Source organism: Cydia fagiglandana, chromosome 20 (assembly GCF_963556715.1).
Source record: "Cydia fagiglandana chromosome 20, ilCydFagi1.1, whole genome shotgun sequence".
NCBI classification, from domain to species: domain Eukaryota; kingdom Metazoa; phylum Arthropoda; class Insecta; order Lepidoptera; family Tortricidae; genus Cydia; species Cydia fagiglandana.
In genome coordinates this window covers 11,462,802-11,483,459 of record NC_085951.1, presented here as the reverse complement: position 1 = coordinate 11,483,459, position 20,658 = coordinate 11,462,802, and the positions used below count along the sequence as shown (strand labels likewise).

The 20,658-nt window shown below is 38.0% G+C and overlaps 2 protein-coding genes across 2 annotated transcripts in view; one reads left to right on the top strand and one right to left on the bottom strand.

Annotated features, from left to right (window-relative positions):
* The window catches only part of LOC134674755 (unconventional myosin-XVIIIa), a 323,832-nt gene that overhangs the window by 81,323 nt on the left and 221,851 nt on the right, over nt 1-20,658 (top strand). The gene's annotated exons all lie outside the window — the stretch shown is intronic.
* LOC134674750 (uncharacterized) lies at nt 4,044-6,452 on the bottom strand. The gene is made up of 3 exons (XM_063532882.1): nt 6,175-6,452; nt 5,659-5,903; nt 4,044-4,657 (listed from the first exon to the last, which is right to left on the bottom strand). Exons 1-3 carry the CDS (start codon nt 6,440-6,442, stop codon nt 4,217-4,219), a joined length of 954 nt encoding a protein of 317 aa, XP_063388952.1. The 5' UTR covers nt 6,443-6,452; the 3' UTR covers nt 4,044-4,216.

The following is a 20,658-nucleotide window of genomic DNA, read 5'->3' as shown; positions in this document are numbered from 1 at the left end:
TTCTATGGCCACCTCCTGTTTCCAGCATCATAACATCAGCTCGATGTTACCATAATATAGCATTGTCACCAGTGTCACCACTGTCACCAGACCCGACTTAAAAGGCCCACTGATTAACAGTCCGCCGGACGGTATCGGCCTCTCGGTTGTTCGGAACTGTCAAAATTTTATTCTAACTGACAGGCCGGCGATACCGTCCGGCGGACTGTTAATCAGTGGGCCCCTTTACAGTATATGTACCTATGCAAATATCCAGCTTCATTGAAAACCGGGAAGTGAGTCAAATTTAACTTGCGAGATTTGATTACAGACAGTAGGACAGGTGAAACTAAATAAAAGCTTGTAAAAAATCGCGTCACGTGCCCGACACTTCTGGAATGCCCCCGCAGTAAAAATGAGCAATAAATCGACTTACCTATAGCAGTTATAGCTTTCTTGTTTGGGGTGACCCTTCTGTTGGTTTTATGTTCAGTCGGCTTGATGTCCGGTTATTAATGTCCGGAAGTCAGGATGTTTGGACACTGACCCGAATTGACAGGACTATTTGCAGTATACATAGCAATTTTTAAAACGCAGCTGATGGTAAATAATAAATATGTAGTACCCAAGTTGAAATTTTTGTGGTAAATTTTAAAAAGACAAAATATTTAAATTATCTTTACTACCCTTACTTACATTATTATTTAATTTTACGTATTTTTAACTTCGAAAGGTACTTAGGTAATAAAATTAAGTCACACTGTTCTCACGGAAACAATAATGAATCGACTTTTATGTAGTTTGGCGTACAGTCGCCATCAGATATATCGGAGCGGCCAAGGTGCTCACAAATATCTGAGCGCGCCTCTATTGTCAAGGCGTTAGAGTGCGTGTTCAGATATTGTGAACACCTTGGACGCTCCGATATATCTGACGGCTACTGTACATAAGCACTAGGGTATTAAATACCTATGACTTTTTTTAAGTACCTACCCTTAAACTAATAGGTAACGCATAGACAGATAGTCCCCATACGGCGAACCTGCCAAAAGTGAAGCCGAAATACGATGGATGTGTGCGTGCGACGCTCGTGTTTTACGCTCAGCAAACACACACATATATACCAAATATGTTGCCAGTATTCATTTACATCTCTCAAAGTAGGGGATTTTTAACAACATCCACACTTTGTTATTAATAATTAGGAAGTGTGTAGATTCGATTTTGTAGCAAAAGCTTTTTGTATATTTTGGGATTGATTGCATTTCTGTACTTTGTGAAATAAGGTTTAAATAAATAGCTGATATTATTCAACAAAATAAAAGTGCATAAAATAATAAGAATACATTTAAATATGACAGAGCATATTCGACTGTGTCATAGAAGTAGCATCCTATAGAAGTGGTATAGGCGTGCCTCCGTGAGGGACAAAACATACGCAAATGCGATACTGTGATTGGTCGAATTCATTTGTTGCCCACCATTATCAATACTAAAAAAAAGGTGGGGAACAAATAAAATGTGAGACTGTGACAAGGACAAACAAGAATAGCGCTTTCGCTGCTACTCCTACTGAAAGATACATAAGACTATCCCGTTCTGTCACTTATCCCCACCACTCATGCCCAATCCAGTTTAATACTAGATTCATGGACTTTGTTTAGTCGGTTTCCAATGTTTCCATATTGCGTCATTCCGATTTAGTCTAATTTTTTTCCTTCCATCTCGCAGACAGCAGATCAGTCAGAAAACTGAAACGAACATTACACATAATAAAAATAAGAAAAAACTAAGTACCTAAATAATTAACTTAATTATAATTTTCTACAATTATACAATGAAATTCAATTGAGCGTATTTATTTTAGAATGTAGACGTCATGTCCCATTTGGAGGAAAAAATATTTACTACACTGGCAACATTTAGAAGAAATGGCAGCTGACGAAAATTTGGATTTTTGTATTTACGATTATGTAAAAATATCACCTTAAACTCGGTACTTACGCGTGAAATGTAATATCGGGCGGTTTGTTTTTATTATATGATGTGTTGTGACACCCATTCACTGTACAAACAACCATCTTTCCTGTAGTTTTTGATTTTTAAACGGGAGGTGTACACACACCGATTTGACTTTGAGTACTGCGACGGCCGTTCGAATACAACGATACGAGTGTGACGAGACGTCGCACTTGAAATGGCTTCACTGGGGGTGTACGGACTAGGGATCTATCCCTTATAAATCTATGTACCTACCTGTCTAGAAACCGCCTGGGGAGATGATAGAAATAACACAAATCATAAGCCACGAGAAGCCGCGGGCATAGAATAGTAATAGGTAGTATTTGCCGCGGGTACCCACTTACCCAGTAAGTATGTTAATAATTCGCTCGACGTCTTGATCTAGATATGACAAGCGAAATGAATGCGTTTGGCATCAGTTTCGCCTAGCCTAGCATCATTATAGCCTACGCTGGTCTGGGTGACATTCCGAAACGTGTCGAGGTCGGGCGGCTTTGGGACCAGTTCATTACGTAATGTCATAAACAGGTGCATATGCATACCACAGACATAGTAATAAGACGAGTTTAAACTAAATTTGCACATACTTGACAGTATGAATGCATTGTACTTCATACTTGATGACGTAGCACCTGGCATGAAAACTTTGCATGGCCTCACAGTATAATATTGTAGCAGCTAATTCTACACTTTCTACTATTGTATAGTTCGTTTTTTTTAGCATTAGAAAGAACTCCGCAGAAGCAAGCGTGCAGTTTTTATCAGATTTGTTAATTGTTACTAATTATTGAATTATCTAATGTAGCATGGTCAATACATATAATTTACTTCAAATTGTTACCGCTAAAAGTGCCAGATTTAGAACCACAAGCGAACTTCTGCGAAGTTCTTTCTAATGCTAAAAAAACGGACTATAGCTGAAGAAAATGGCTTGATAACTTAGGTCATATATCAGCAGTATCCAGTGCACATTGAAAACTAAAGGTTCCGTCACACAGGCGCCCCGATCACGCGCCACCCGCAATACGCGCCTGTGTGACGGAGCCTTAAAGCAATTACAGTTAGAGTGGGACCAAGCCAACTCTGCAGGACATTTACAATGACAAAGTGTGGCAATGTCATCATTAGTGTAAAATTTGCATGAAAATATGACGTTTATAATGGTACCTCCTCTTTGTTCTGTTAAAGTCTGTGCAAAGTTAACTTAGACAGACTAGTAACATATCAGTGATACTAGTACCACTGGCATGAAGAATTGCGATTGCTATTATCAAAGACATATGTAACTTCGTAATTCGTATAAGATGAATAAAGTCTATGAAAAACCGGGCAAGTGCGAGTCGGACTCGCGCACGAAGGGTTCCGTACCATAATGCAAAAAAAAAAACAAAAAACAGCAAAAAAAAAAACGGTCACCCATCCAAGTACTGACTGACCACTCCCGACGTTGCTTAACTTTGGTCAAAAATCACGTTTGTTGTATGGGAGCCCCATTTAAATCTTTATTTTATTCTGTTTTTAGTATTTGTTGTTATAGCGGCAACAGAAATACATCATCTGTGAAAATTTTAACTGTCTAGCTATCACGGTTCGTGAGATACAGCCTGGTGACAGACGGACGGACGGACGGACAGCGAAGTCTTAGTAATAGGGTTCCGTTTTACCCTTTGGGTACGGAACCCTAAAAACGTGCCTCGGAAATCAAGAAAAAGTCATTCTCGGATAGATGGCGCACACACCTTTGGCCTATGCTCGGCTAGATGGCGTGACGACACCGTTACATATTTAACAATTTTAACACATAGATATCAGTGAATGAACATGGGTCAAAATTATATAAAAATAATAAAATCATTTATCCATATATATTCTATTTTTTGATAATTTTATACGTGTTTATTTTGAGTTATAGTCGTGTGTCGATAGATGGCAGTAAATTTACTGTGACTACAACATTTACTATGACAGGACCCCTCTATACTATCTATTCTTTTTGCTATTATCAAACAAGCAAAACAGGTGAAGTATAATGATACAGAACGTAAGATATATTATGCAATTTATTCAGAAACAGGATCAGTAATACCACTTTCCAGTCACAATATAGGAGCTTCATACTTTGTATGTAAAATCATAATTTCAAAAGTCTTAAACGCTAACTAAAACAATGCACTCCACTGACAGTCTTAAACATCCTGTACATGTCACAAATAACCTAAAAATTCTGCGGGCTTCTGTCAAAACTCTGCATTTCGTATTTTGCAATGACATTGCACACTTCCATTTTCACTTTAGGTATTAAATTTGGCTGTAATTTCTTTACGCTGGCCGCCATACTTCTGAAGAACACATCTATTTCATTTGTATTCTCCTTTAGCACCTTTTCTATGAGTTTGTCCAACGTCTGGCTTCTTTGCTCAGGCGTCTTTGGTTCCTCCACGTATCGGAGCAGTTTTGGTCCGTTCATGAGTATTGGTTTGGGCAGAATCTTGATCGGTTGCAAGTTGCGAGGCATTGGCACAGATTTCTTTCTACCGGCTTTCTTGACCACTTTCTTAGGGGGCTCATTGGTCATGATTTCGGTTTTTGGCAATATTTTGAATAGTGGTTGCTTTAGCTGCTGGTGTTGTTCTGTTGGGCCATCCACCACTGTGATCTGGAAACATAAATTAACCAAATTAGTTTGTGTAAGTAGGTGGTGCTGCAGCTATAGTATAAAAAGTAAAGCCTATTTTTATGTGAATTTTTAGTTCTTTAGTTAACATCTTTTTAAAGTTTAATTTTTATCATACAGTTGGTATTTAAAATGCACAAGTATATCTCTAGATTTAATAGCACTGATTGACTAACACATTATCTTTTCCCGGATTAGCAAAGTAATAATTTTGGTATCTATTAATTAATAAGGATTTCCGCATAGTAACACCCTTTTCTATTCATTGTTTGTAGCTCTGTTTACTACTAATTCAAATACAGGTATAAGCTGTGTTTAAATTTGTATGACATATTAATTCATAACTACAATAACATTTACTCACTAATAGAACTGTTAGTCTTTAACTGTCCAAGCAGTTCCTTCCCACAGTAATTACTTTACCAGTCTATTGTTATATCACATGCACTAAACTGACAGTTTAATTGCCCCAATCTGTCCAACAGATCTGTCATTTCTAGTGATCTGTGTTTAGTTTGCCACGCAGGATACAAAATTGAAATGGTAATCTATGTCACTAAGCCAATTAAACATCGAAATGTAATTTTTAAATGTAGGTAATACCTATGTTCTCAAGCATGATATTAACACTTTCGCAACTGGGCAAAAAACTGCACACTACCCCAGAAACTGATTGTCTATATCTGCATACAAAACAACCCGCGGCGGGTTGTCCGGCTACTGAGCAAACATTACGAGTGCGTACCAGGCGGATTCTCAGTAGTCAAAGTGTTAAATAAGCAGATATTGAGGTCATTCACCCCGAGTGGCACACCAATCACTGGTCATTTCAGTACAGAATCAGAATGTAGTAGTCAAATGACTGGTTGAACAAGTAGGGACAAAAATGGCATTTTAGTATCTGGGATATATAAACAAAGCTTAAGTATTGTATGGGATCACACCTTCGCACACCCATTTCACTGTTTGACTAACATACTTACTTCATAATACTCCTGGCTGTCGGTAATGACCTGCTGTTCCGTCACAACCTGCTCCTCCTGCACCTGATGATCCTCGTCCTCCATGGTAGCCTCCTCAAGCACCGTCTCAGTGCCGTCCATAGAAGTCTCATCAAGGTATTGCATCTTCTCGAACACGGGTGCCTTGGTTTTGTGCATGGTGCCCATCCGCTTGCTCCTCATGTAGCCATCTCGTAGACCTCGCCAGCGCTTCTTGCATTCTTCAACTGGAATTATTGTTTTTGTTTTTAGCCACAGCTCTCCTGTCAACTATTTTAGAGTCTGACGTAGACATTTTATAGATAGGCGGTTACTCGTATCAATTTTGAACTATTTGACACTATATTTTAATAATATGATTTGCAATTTAAGTTAAAAAACTGTCTGAGAATCACCTACAAAAAGGTTTTAGGCGTATTTTATTTTCTCACTGATGTGCGGTGCAGTATGCAGCACAACTTTTCACCGGGTTACGATACAAATTCCCGTTTAGCTTACCTGGCTTGTCCAATGCTTGGGCTATTTTCTGCCATGTAGCTTCTCGTGCTAAAATATTCTTTCGCGAGGGATCAAGAACGTTGTACAAATAACTGTGAGGTTGCACTAATTGAGCTAAAGTTTGATCTTCTTCGGTGCTCCAGCCAACCGCGTTCAAAGGCATTCTCGTTTTCGCGTGCGTCACAACTACAAAACAAAATGTCTGCCTGCCTATCACGAACGAAAATAGCCGCGCTGCGCAGCACGACGTCACGAGCAGTGCTGCCATTGTAATAAATTTTTTATTCGTTATCGTAGCAACATAAAGCGGGTATAAGCGCCATCTCTTCACGAGTAGCGGCATTTATACATTTTATACTTGGCATAAGCATATTTGCTACTCGATGCTAGATGGCGCTGTCATCAAAGTATTATAGCGCCATCTAGTGAAAAAGCATTACATGAATATAGTTCGTAAAGTGATCACTAGATGGCGTTTGAAAGTAAAAATTATTTAAATTGATATTTTGATATGATAGCAGATGGATAGGTCACATCATCTGTTGTAGACAGTAGATATTGTCGATATTGATGTATTTCTTAAGGTTCAATCTAGTGTTGCCAGAAGACGACTTTAGAGTTTATAAGACTCAACCCTCAACAAAATTTTTTTGGATTGATATGGCATCCGCTAGCTGGCGCGGCGCGGGTGCACGCAGCGGATGCACGCACGCGGGTGGCATTGTGTTGTAGGTACAGTCAACTGTAAAAATATGGGTGCACAAATCATCTCAAAAGTATGTCCCAATATGTCCCATAGCTCTTGTCAGCGAATTAAGAACTATGGGACATATGTTTAATGATTACACAAATGTTTATTGAACAAAATGAAAGTAATAGATTAAAATAAACTAAAACTACAAACAACATAAAATTAATACTAAAATAAAAGAAACTTACCTATAAAATAAAAATAAAACTTAATTATAAAAAGAATACCCCCTCTCGTAGGTTCGCCTGTGGCATTGTAACCATGACGCTGGCGGCGTTTCCTCGCTGAACCGCCAGGGCGATTCGTTGCGAGAAATACGCGCCAGCTCTGGGGTCCCCTGTGGCGTCAATCAGCCGCCCCGACAGGGCCCTCACATACTGGGACATATTGTTGAATAAGTTGGCTACACCCATATTTTTACAGTTGACTACATCCGTCACTAAGTATCCGCGCCAGTTAGCGTGGTTCATACAATTTTTCGTTAAACCTCTTACCCGCTCCATGCAACCGCGCCAGCTAGTGGATGGGGCGCCCATATTAAGAAAAATATTCCAAATCGATTATCTTTTCGAGTCTGTCGAGTTACTAAATGTACTTAAACTAACTGGGCTAACTGTACACGAAAAAACCGGACAAGCGCGAGTCGGACTCGCGCACGAAGGGTTCCGTACCATAATGCAAAAAAACAAAAGCAAAAAAGAAACGGTCACCCATCCAAGTAGGTACTGACCACTCCCGACGTTGCTTAACTTTGGTCAAAAATCACGTTTGTTGTATGGGAGCCCCATTTAAATCTTTATTTTATTCTGTTTTTAGTATTTGTTGTTATAGCGGCAACAGAAATACATCATCTGTGAAAATTTAAACAGTCTAGCTATCACGGTTCGTGAGATACAGCCTGGTGACAGACAGACGGACGGACGGACGGACGGATGGACGGACGGACAGCGAAGTCTTAGTAATAGGGTCCCGTTTTACCCTTTGGGTACGGAACCCTAAAAAGAGCTTTTTAAATGTAGATTTATTCCAATTGGTTGGTGTCTGGGTCAAGAGCATTTTCTAGCCCGCGATAACACATACAATATAAGTAATATAAGCACAAAATACCATTCTTATCAAAAGCTCTCTTTGTTTGAGCTTCGTCTTGTATGAGTTTGTTGTGAACTTAACTGATAAGATAGCACACATACATTTAGAAGACGTTCTATGTAATCGTTTAAGAACAAAAAAGGAGATTGTCTTTTATTTCAGGACTTGTTCAATGTTACTTATTGCAACAGAAAATAAACCAGCAGACCAAGAATCGGTTTAAAGTCTGTGCGGAAAGAGAAGAGTCGTGGAATGTATGAGGCCCAATACACTCTCTATCCTAACAAAGTACTAATATTTCAGATCTAGAAGAGATTAAAAGAGTAGTGTTCGTTAGTGACACTAGTGAATGCTCCTAATTAGGCAATACAAAGCTGGGATCCTTTTAAGATCTGGTACTTAACTTTAGAACGCCGCAGAACACTAGATGGTCCATATCCAGAGTTAATCAACTGTAATTAGCGCAGAATCGCGGCCATTATCCCTTATAGAAGCGTGAAACTAAAATAAAACCTCCCCAAAGCCGTCTGAGTATTTACTCTATAAATAAAGGTTGCCGACATAATGGTCAGTAATTAATTCTTGCATCGCCATTCGGATCTCTTTGTGGAATACTAGAGATTCCGGCGGCCTGATGGTATTGTGATAAAAAATATACGTATTTTAATGTGTATAATCCTAGTTGCATCAGGACTTTAGGGATTTATATGGATGTAAATAGGATGGAAGATTAGGCGAGTACGTACCTAACTATCCTATCTGAAATCAGTAAATAAACCAAATGAATAAACGTTATAAATTACTTGAGAATGCTGTTTATTATATTAATTTGAAATTCGTAGGATTAAACCAGCGTTTTTCAGTGCTTAATTTAAATGTCCGTCTTCTATAAAATTACGACGAAATAACAGTTTCTGTGCGTAGGTATGCTATCAAAATCGTTGCAGACTTTTGTTGGTCTAACTCTATTCACTTTTGAAATCTCCACTTTGGTATGTAAGGATACTGTGTGGTTTATATAGATTGTTAGTACTTATAATACATTTTTATAGATTAAATAAGTTAAGTGACTATACTTTAAAAAGTATTTGTAATGATCAATCACGTGAATGGTCACGTGATCGATCCCTCCATCTTGAATATTGAACGATCATTCGTGGTCATTCGTGGGGTGACGTTCGACAATGACGGTCGATCAATATTAAAAATGGTAAGGTGTTTGAATTGTGAGCAGGTCAGTTCGTTTTGTTTTGCGAGAACCCGAGATAACAATTATAGTATGTGTCTTAGTGTGGTTAGTCAAGCTCAGAGAGGTTATATTCATTGTGCCAAATAAATGTATTTTGATTACACGTACCGTTGTTTTAATAGAATGATTAGACCCTTATATCTAATGCGGCAGTATTAATGAATGAAAATTACTAAATATATAAATTTTACAATACCTACGTGTTTTTCAGTTCCACTGAGCAAAAATATTTAAATACTCTGTGTTTAAATTTTTTAAAGTTCGGCCTGCGCATTGTCACACATGAAACTAATTCCATACCATTAGGGTGGCGACCGATGGAGTGTGAATCCGTTCCTTGCCCCTTTTGTCCCAGTGTTTAATTGACTGACCCCCCGTATAGGGTTATGTTGAATAGTTGTCATTGTTGTTTGATTTGTCAATGATATTGGGAAGTGGAGTGTAAAGCTGGGTAAATATCGATGAGAATCGAGTTCACTATACATACCGCCAGTGCTACAAATTCGGATCGTATTAAATATCAATATAATTGTCATATTCGTAGCTTTTAAACAAGATTTGAAGAGAATGTTTCTAATACCTTCAAACGAGCAATTCTTGTTTATAATGTATATATTTCGGGGATCTCGGAAACGGCTCTAACGATTTCGATGAAATTTGCTATATGGGGGTTTTCGAGGGCGATAAATCGATCTAGCTAGGTCTTATCTCTGTGAAAACGTGCATTTTTGAGTTTTAATATGTTATTCGATAACTCTGTCTCCGAGATATTTATAATGTGCATAAGGTAGAAGCACTAGTGCTCGACACTGCACTAGTATTGCAGGCAAACGAGCAGACGAATCGCCCGATGGTAAGCAATTACCGCCGCCAATGAATACCTGCAACACCAGAGAGGTTGTCAGTGCGTTGACGGCATTTGAGATGGGACTACTTTGATGAACCAAAACCATTAAAAATAAAATAAATATTGAACCTACTCTCAAATAATTATCAATAGATATATCATAGTTACATAGGTACCTACTTAATTCCATATGTTAGTTTTTATGTGACTAAAAAAAACTAAGTATTTAAATAAAAGCTATTAAAAAGTCGCAACTCCATAATCACTTCTCACAAATCTCAAACCGCTCTTAAAACCTACACCCGGGTCCACCCTAATCTGCATCGCTCGTACCTATCTCGCGAGTCTCCTCTAAGCGTAAACAGTTAAAATCCACACCGTGCTCGTCGCGCACGCGCCGCCGCTATAACCGACGCGCGAACATAATTCTATTCGAATTTCAAATTTGAACTTTTAACCGTTTTTATTTAAGAAGTGTTTTATAAAGTGCCAGTGTGAAATTGTGGTTAGTGTTTTTTTATGTGGTTAATAAATAAATAACAAGATATTTTTGCTATGTTACGGTGCAGATCGACGTTGACAACAATTGTCAAGCTGCTTGACAGCTCTAGTTTCTTGACAGGCTACCGTAACAATGTCTGAGTGACATTTCTATGCTCTCGTGCGGTAACACACAGATTCGTTGTGACACAGAGATTAATTCTATGCGTTACTTGCCTAATTGATTAGGTAACGGACTGGAAGATTAACTTGTACCGGTGTTGTGCATGTTTTTGAGATTAGTCTCCATTTTGTAATATTTCGACGAATTCGCGAATATAAATGACAGTCGTAAAATATTTATGTTATTTACCGATCGTTATTCAGAAACACATAATAACTAAGTTGTGTAAAGTTATCATCATAATATATTCATTATCATTTTAATCGCCATTTTGCATACCTACTTATGTGCAGGCCTTCAAAAGGTTTAGGGGCTATCCACTCAAATTGGGTACTTCACATACCATTTTGTTTGTCGTTTGTTGTCATCAATGTTTTCTGAAGTTTTTTCCTCACCGGAAACCAATTTAAGAATATCAAATGACATTTTGTACATGATTTCCGAAAACCTTATAACTCGTATGTAATTTTATGCACATTATTGCTTTTTCAAATCTTTGTTCAATACAAAAATAAGTTTGTTTCAAATCTTTTAACTTAGGTAAAAATTCAAAATAAATCCTATGCTTTGACGACGGGGCAGCCCTAACCAACCACAACCATTAACCAACCTCTCTTCGTATATTTATGTATTTTTTCTTTGTTTTAGTTTAAATAAACTTGTTGTTGCGGAATTAAAAAAACTTAGGTAAATATTGACTACTTCCTATTATCCGGAACTGAAATTTGGAGCACTTCCTTCTGTTGATCTGGTCGGAAGCTGATCTGAAGATGCAGTCGGAAGTTAGCAAACGGAACTCCTCGATGAAAAAACCCAAACACATCGAGCCTACGTTCATTAGAAAGGTCTCGAGAAGTACTTGATAGACATGTAAATAAGAATATAGTTAACCGATTCGTTGCTGATGACACGCCTGCCGTGTCATCAATGTTTTTTACGTGTGGCGCATGGCACGGGTGCCGTGTCATGAAATGATTGTTCCGCGCCACAGCCAAAAGTTTTAGAAAATGGAACACGCAACGAATCGGTTAAGTAATAAATTAAGTTTTTATGTAAAGTAAATCACAGTTCGCATTGCGTCGTAACCCATCCCCGCCAAGTATTTATAACCCACAAAAACTTCAATTAATGGTCCAGTGATGCAGTGATACCGTCTCGGCGCGCCTGGCACGTAACTGTGCTCCTATAAAAGGCACAGGATTTACTGGCCCGACTCGGCTCGACTGGCCTGTGGCTCGTGCCGGCCTATTTCCGTGCTCGAGCCAAATGGGATTAGACCTAATTTAAATGGAATTGCAGATATCGCGTTACTAATGCGAAGAATGTCTTCGTCTTAATTATGGGCTGGGATTATGATGCTTTTAAACGTGCATGTGTGCCTACTGATACCATTACCACAGAATAAGTAATAGTACTACCGTACAGAAAGGAACCTTCCTACAAAAACGAAGTTTGACAGCGGTTCAGGGTCGAATCATGCTGTCCCTTTCTAATATATGACACTATCCCTTTCGGCTATTTAGGGTTGTCAAAAATCAAGTGATTATCTTATCTGAGGTCGTGCACGCAAAAGGAAGTCAAGTGGTGCCAACCCTAATAATTGCTCGGAGCAATGCTGAGCCGAGCGGAGCCGAGTTTGACCGAAGTCAGGGTTTCCCACCCCTACTGAACACTATAATATCATACCATATCATACATACTTCGTATGGATGGCTTCATTTCATACTTCAAACCGCGACGAATTGGGGGTTTAGATACTTAAAGCGACCATCAATAATTGGTAACGCCATGGGGTTAATAACTGTCAAAGATTTTTATAAGCGGCGCTATCAAAGGTTATACCTGTCTCTAGTTTTGTTCAATGAGATTGGTCCTAATGGGCTGACATCCAGGTCATAGAATTCCAAAAAAAAAACTAGAATTTGACACTATTCGTTGGATTGACAGGTAAAATCTATGCTGGCAATATCTGTATAGGTATCAGGTATGTACTTCGAAAATAAGTTTGTTTTTAGGGTTCCGTACCCAAAGGGTAAAACGGGACCCTATTACTAAGACTTCGCTGTCCGTCCGTCCGTCTGTCACCAGGCTGTATCTCGCGAACCGTGATAGCTAGACAGTTGAAATTTTCACAGATGATGTATTTCTGTTGCCGCTATAACAACAAATACTAAAAACAGAATAAAATAATGATTTAAATAGGGCTCCCATACAACAAACGTGATTTTTGACCAAAGTTAAGCAACGTCGGGAGGGGTCAGTACTTGGATGGGTGACCGTTTTTTTTTTTGCTTTTTTTTTTTGCATTATGGTACGGAACCCTTCGTGCGCGAGTCCAACTCGCACTTGCCCGGGTTTTTTTTTGTCGCATCGCAAGCCGTACTCCCGCTGCTTGCGTAAATGTGCTATTGTCCTCCGCATACATTCATTGACTGGTAGAGAATGCCTTATGGCATTAAGTCCGCCATTTGTACTTATAATTGTATGTGCAATAAAGTTTAAATAAATAAATAAAAAATAAAAATTCAATGTTCCCGCACTATTTGTTTAGAGTAAATAAATATTAGTTATGTTTCTAGGGTTAGCTACTTCTTTTAAGTCTCGCCGTCATGTACATTTTATCTTAGTTTGACTACCATTTCATATGTATCTCTCAATTACTTAAAGGTTAGCTGGAAGAGATCCCTTAACAGGATAAGTTCGCCTTTGTACACATTTATTGAATTCTCTCTGTGTTATGTACTTGTTTTGTGCAATAAAGTGTTTATTACTACTACTACTACTAAATACGCTATTATTTTGTACTGAAATAATCATCAAAAATCGATTAGAAAACAACCTTATAATCAACCTACACTGTCCCTTTTTAGGGTTCCGTACCTACCCAAAGGGTATAAACGGGACCCTATAACTAAGACTCCGCTGTCCGACTGTCCGTCCGTCTGCCTGTCTGTCACCAGGCTGTATCTCATGAACCGTGATAGCTAGACAGTTGAAATTTTCACAGATGATGTTTTTCTGTTGCCGCTATAACAACTAATACTAAAAACGGAATAAAATAAATATTTAAGTGGGGCTCCCATACAACAAACGTGATATTTTACCGTTTTTTTTTTGCGTAATAGCACGGAACCCTTCGTGCGGGATTTTTTATTTCTGAAAACGTCACATAATATATGTGTTCCATCAATGGTAAACCGTAGGTAAACTAGATTCCCGAAGGCTAACGATTGGAAATAAATAATTAGTGCAGTTATTATGGTTGCCTTAAGACAACATATGGTCAACCGTGATCATAGACCGATTAACTCATTTTTATCTCTTCATCTGTTTATTTCTCGAGCAGTTTGAGTTTAATGAAACATGGCTTCATTAAAAAACCGACCAAGTGCGAGTCGGACTCGCGCACGAAGGTTTCCATGCCATTACGGAAAAAAACGGTAAAATATCACGTTTGTTGTATGGGAGCCCTTAAATATTTATTATACTATGTTTTTAGTATGTACCTATTTGTTGTTATAGCGGCAACAGAAATACATCATCTGTGAAAATTTCAACTGCCTAGCTATCACGGTTCATGAGATACAGCCTGGTGACAGACAGACAGACGGACGGACAGCGGAGTCTTAGTAATAGGATCCCGCTTTTACCCTTTGGTTACGGAACCCTGAAAACAGGGAGTTTATCAGATCAATGTCCAATATGGCATGCAATATTTAAGATTATTATTTTATCTTCATCAAAAACGTCAACTGTTCAGGTTATTTAAATGATTATATTGACGCAAGAAGACAAAAAATGTTTCGTGTAAATAAGTACCTATATCTACCTATACTTTTTGAAGTAGGTACCTCTTTCCAACAAAATACTGCTTATAACTCGTGACGTTGTCAATTTATCAGTATTAACTATACTGGCTTTTTTAAACATTTTCCGATTTCCCATTTTTTTCCTATTAGCCTATTTGAGTGTCCTACTGCTGGGCAAAGGCTTCTCCCCTTAAAACGAAACAGGAGCTGAGTTTTAAATATTTTAGGTAAATATACCCGTCTCGCTAACGGAAGCGGCTCCTAAAACTAGTGCGATAAGGACAAGGCGAAAAATCCTGCGTAAAAATCTCAAAAATCGAGGTTTCGTACTCGACTGTTTCCTCCTCCAAAACTTAACCAATGGTAACCAAATTTGGAAATCTAAATGATTATGAAATTATCTGTGTCCGACCGTTTTGCTTTTTTGGATAATTGATATTAGTTTTGAATAATACGCCTCTCATTGCGGCATCACTGAGGCCATTTTAGCCATTTTTGAAGGGCTCTAGCGCCTTAAAAAACAAAAATATCAAAAAAAGCAAAACGGTCCGGCACAGATATTGGCAATATTAATCTGTGTTGAAAAAAACATTGCTCTAGCATCAAAACCCTCGGAGGAAACAGTCGAGTACGTTCGTATGGAGAAATGACCACTCCTGTTGGCTCTTAATTTCCACGACTCCCGATTTGGTGCTTCCTCCGGCCAATTGTTCAGGAAGCTGTCCAGGTCATCTCACCATTTTTCGTGTATAATTGACTAGGCTTTTTAAAAGGTTATACAGGTTAAAGTTATTGACATGTACTGGAAGTTCAAGCGTCCAAGTCCAAACGTATGCATTCGGTAAGTGGAGTGTTTGTTCAAAAATTTCACTGCACTCGAGCACCGCCCACGGCCAGCCAATACTACGAATGTCACTTGGAATTTACCGGAAAGGAACTGACTTAAAATATTTGTCATTGAAATTAATGACGTTCGTTTTGGACAGAAGGTTTAAGTTTTAATAGAGAACTGATGTGGGTGAGATGATTTTTCTTAAAACCTACTTGAACTATGACTTCCTATCGATACGTGTTCAGAGGCAAATGAAAAAGGAAATTTTCAAACATTGATAGCACCTATAAATAGAATACGGGACGCTAATAAATATTATTCTATATCTTTCCTTAGCATTCAGCTACTTTATAACTTTATCCGTTTAACCGTTGTTTTTTATCAGTGTATAATAAATATAATGAAACCTAGAAAGATCGTTTTCAATTACATAAATTCACAAGTTTAAACAGATAATCTGACGTATAGAAAGTATTATTGATTGGCAATTAGCATTGCTGCGTTTTTATATTTAGTCATATTGTCTAAGATAACCTTTTGACAACCCTTAACCCACAAAAGAAAACGTTATGGTACACAGGTCATCATACATCCATAACTTAGATAAATTGTATGTATTTGTATTCGTCATTCCTTTTATCCAATCGAGATGACGAATACATGTTGTGCCGTAACTCAGAGGGCATACCGCGAAAAACGAGAATCGAAATTTCCTTATAATTATGCCTCTTTATCGTTTGAATATGCAAGAGTGATAGACAGGCGGATAACGAAATTTCGCTTTTCGTTTTTCGCGGTAGGCCCTCAGGTATCTGGGCTAATGTTAAAACAACAGCATTGATTTGTTGGTTCAGTCGGGTGTCAAGTGATTAACTGCACCTGTCCCGAGCTTGTCCCTTAATTTTGTTCCACAGATATTTCTGTACCCACAACTCTCTAGATTTGAAATGAACCGGAATCAGTTTTTTGAAGTGAATTTTATACACTGTTCTGTCTAATGTGGCTTTAAAGGTCAAATTGGAGTTAAACATGCTTAAGTCTCCGATTCTTTGAGCATATTTCAATAGGTAGGTAGTGAGTTATGCTGCGAGTGTTAGACTGGCAACACACGGTCGTATTTGCGAAAATGTGGTTCTGCACATCTCACAAAATGTGCAGAACCAACATTTTGTAGGTAAATGTGTATGTACATGTAGGTATTCGTGCAAAAACATCCAAGTTGACATTAGAGTTTCCTTCCGTGCGTCACTTTCGCTGTCACCGTCATTCAGAAGTACAACAATTAAAAATTCACGCTAATTTCGGCATAATATTAGTGAAACTATGTTGCAAAACGTATGTTGTCTCATTGTGTAGCTCCAGCTGTGAAATTCGAGTATTGTACTCGAGGCGTGGGCGGCGCGGGGGCTTTGTTTTCTCCCATGCTAATTTATGATAACTCAATTTAAATTGCATTGATGTTGTCTAAAAACCGATCTTGCGTCCGACGCATTCGAAACTATCGATTTATCATAGACAATTCTATTTATTACTCATAGTTTTCAAATATTCACAAATCAAAAATTATATAATCTCTTTAAAATTTTGTGGGTAAGAGAATTTCTTCCACCAAATATCACTTTATCACCATCGTCTTAAGTGTGTATTTCTACTTATGTCGCGCCTTTGTCGACCGGATCTTTGTCTCTATTTCGGTGCGGAACTCCTATGGTGCCCAATAAAACGTCAGTTTCGATATCCGTTCTTCTGATGTTTATTTTAGTCCATCAACATCAGCTGCGAAAGTTGCATCTATCCACAGATCTTCACTGTTTAATTTATTCATTAGCGCAGTGTGAATTCTCGTTTTGTTACCAAATAAATTTATGCAATTTGGACATCTCTATTTATTGAAACGCGAGTTGCGTTTGTTACCATAGTCAAATCAGAATTGCTTTTATGATGGCTTTTTAATATCTTGTTTTCGTAATGGAGTTGCGAGCTTAGTAATTGATATCCAATTATACAGGATTGTCTACTGTGTGTACACAATTATTATAATTGGGCGATGATGCATCTGCTAAGATATCATCAATTGCAAATATCACTTGAATTACTGGTTCATCTAAAACTAGTCTCATGAATGAATATATTTTTGTCTGCTTCTCTGATGTCTGATGTCTGATCTCACCTAGATTCATTTCAATTCTTAGGATTTTTGCATATTTCTTTCTTACATGCTTAAACTCAGATTCACTTTGTATGTTTAATTGGTTAAAATTATGTCAATTAGAACTACATCCCAATGTTTAATTGAGCTAAAATTATTCCTTGTGTGTGAAACATAGTTAGGTTTAATTTCAGCATTTTAAAGTTTGTGTAATCGCTATTTCATTTTACAATGAAGTCTTACATCTAAGTACCTAAGATTTTCCACCGCAACACACAGTAACAAATATATACATTTGACATTTGCCATACCCCACGGGCGATGTGAAGGATAACGAGTCAGAATTACTGATATTACTGTCTTGTACATCGATTCGTTGCATTGTCTTACGTCCGTCCTATCCATATTCTTAGGAAAGAAAAGGACATATGACAATCGACTTTGACATAGGAATTCGACGTTTTGAAATATGAATACGTGTATGCTAATCAGCAGGTGTTGCGATGACGATTAGCATTTAAATGACGGGTATACACACAAACAGTACTTGAGATGTAATGAGTGACGTGATTTATAAAAATGTTTTAACTTTTATTTTTCTTGTAGACGAAATGAAACTTGAGGACCGGATACATAAAAATAAAAGCCACGAAGCCACGCGAATAATTAAGTTAGGTCCGTAGTTTGGTATACATACAACACAACTAACACAAGAATTGTCCCTAAATCTAGTATTAATATTACCTTAGTATCTTTCTTTAATGGCCCAGAAGGACAGACATAGTGTTTCTGTGTTCATAATGTTTCTCTTCTCCGCTCCGCTGGATTTCAACCAATGCTATTGGTTGATTCCCGCGTGTCTCTCATCTCTGCCTCAGTGGAAACGCAGCCTAAGGTACCTACCTACTCTGACGTAGACACTGACAGTGTACCAAAGCTCATCATCAGTAGACTCCTGTGATACGCACACTTTTAAATTAAGCCAGATAAAACCGTCGATAGATGTTCTTATGAGATAATTATCCCGATTATAAGAGATAAGTATCACAGGCTTTGCGTCTATTACAGACGATAAGATATAAGCAATGATACTGTCTACATTAAATAATGATATTCTAATGAGAAGGTAAATTTTATTGAAAAGCTTCTCGTTCTGCCAACATTGGTCAATGCAACCGGTGATTAACCCAAAGGGTTAAGCTATATCAAGATCAAGTTTCCCTTGAAGGAAGCGATTATCTGATATCCTGAAAAGGAACGCGCGTTCTAAGTATAGCTTCAAAAATCCGTGGCTAAACAACTCCTCCCGAGTTCCAGTAACAATTGTTTTCTTTTAATATTTCTTGTATACAGGGTGGAAAGGCACGACGATCCTTCCCGAAAGTATTAGGTCGTTTAAGTGATACTGAGCAGATTGGTAATGGTAAGAATCGTTAATTGAGTAAAAAATAAAAATACCAAATTTTCTGGTGATAACCCTATAGCATGTGCACATGACGGCTAGGTTAAGGATCTCCGTCGGGAAAGCTCGGGACTTTACGCTTTTTTCCGATCGTTGACAGAATCGCAATGATGTATGAATGACGCATAAATGACAAATAAATCAAATGAATGCAAAAATATTACAAACAATTTTATTACTTCCTTAGATAATTACTTTTTGCTAATATTTAACACTATCTTCTCTTCAGATACGGTTTTCAAATGTACCTCCGTGTCTTATAATGTACGCCGCAGCCCGCACCCGAGCCCGCGCACATTGCCCATGCGATAAGTGTATGCTCTTCGTCATTTTTCCTCCGCAGATTGTGACAAGCAGCAATTAGCCTTTAATGTCTCATTTCGTCCGCAGTTTCACATTCCGTTTGGTACACTTTTTTTTGCACAGTCCCACAAATTTAAATAACCACGAGCATCTAACAACGGCATTTTTATTTGAAGAATATGAAAAAGTAAATATGAAGTGAAGTTCAATGACAATTTAATTTCAAACATCAGACGTCTTGTCTATTTCCTACCACGCAAGAAGGTTTGTTAATTAGGTATTTAAGAAGTATTTATTCTTGATTTATTCTTAGTATTTCATTTTTGCAAGTTCATTTGCTGCATCAAACACAACCTACTTGTAATTTTTAATTATTTTAGATAGTTTCCAATTACCTACCTATTCGAAAATAATTTTGTGAAACGTGAAACGTGTTAAGAAACTAAAACCTTTTCATCAGTCAAAAAAACCAGAGATATTTATAAGACGATTGCGTACTTTTGAGTGGTTGTCAATGTCACAATTTGAACTGTCGTTGTAAACAATGTTGTGGTTAGTATTATTAATATTAAGGAATAACATAACTACTTCATTCAAGTATTGAACAAGTGGGACCACTAAGAAAGCGAAAATCCTGCTAAGATTCTTACCGTGTTGTAAGCAGACCTAAGAATAGTTGGATGGCAACAAATTATTACAATTTCCTGTCGTATATTGATTGTTTACAAGTAAGTTCATTGACCCTGTCACCTGTTAGGGTTAGAACAAAGTAGTTTTTTGCATGGATGTTTAAAAGGCCATAATTTAGAAACGGTTGCCCATATTAACATAGTTTCTATGGACAAAATATAGAGCTCAGGCTAAACAATCCCCTTTTTGCGGAAAGGATCGTCGTGCCTTTCCACCCTGTATGAACCACATGTTAAGGGGCCCACTGATTGACAGTCCGCCGGACGGTATCGGCCTGTCAGTTGTTCGGAACTGTCAAAATTTTGTTCTAACTGACAGGCCAATACCGTCCGGCGGACTGTTAATCAGTGGGCCCCTTTATATTAATATTTGCTGCTGTAAGGGCCAGTTGCACCAACCACATTTGACAGACTGATCAACGTCAGCCGGCGCGCCCCGGCGCTTTACTATGAAACTTTCCATACATAAACTCTTTAACGATACGAACAGTTTGGTGCAACCGACGCTAAGCCTTTAAGAAATTGCATATACTCTAGAAAATTCGGCCCATTTCGCCGTGACTTGGATGGCCGAGTAGTTTAGGCATCCGCTGCAGAGGACGCTGGTTCGAATCCAGCCCTGGGCACTGGAGGCCTTGGT

Coding starts and splice junctions, on each gene's coding strand:
- LOC134674750 (XM_063532882.1), bottom strand. CDS start 6,442: ATGGCAGCACTGCTCGTGACGTCGTGCTGCGCAGCGCGGCTATTTTCG. Junction 5,904..6,174: donor CCAAGCATTGGACAAGCCAG/GTAAGCTAAACG, acceptor CAATAATTCCAG/TTGAAGAATGCAAGAAGCGC. Junction 4,658..5,658: donor ACAGCCAGGAGTATTATGAA/GTAAGTATGTTA, acceptor TTATGTTTCCAG/ATCACAGTGGTGGATGGCCC.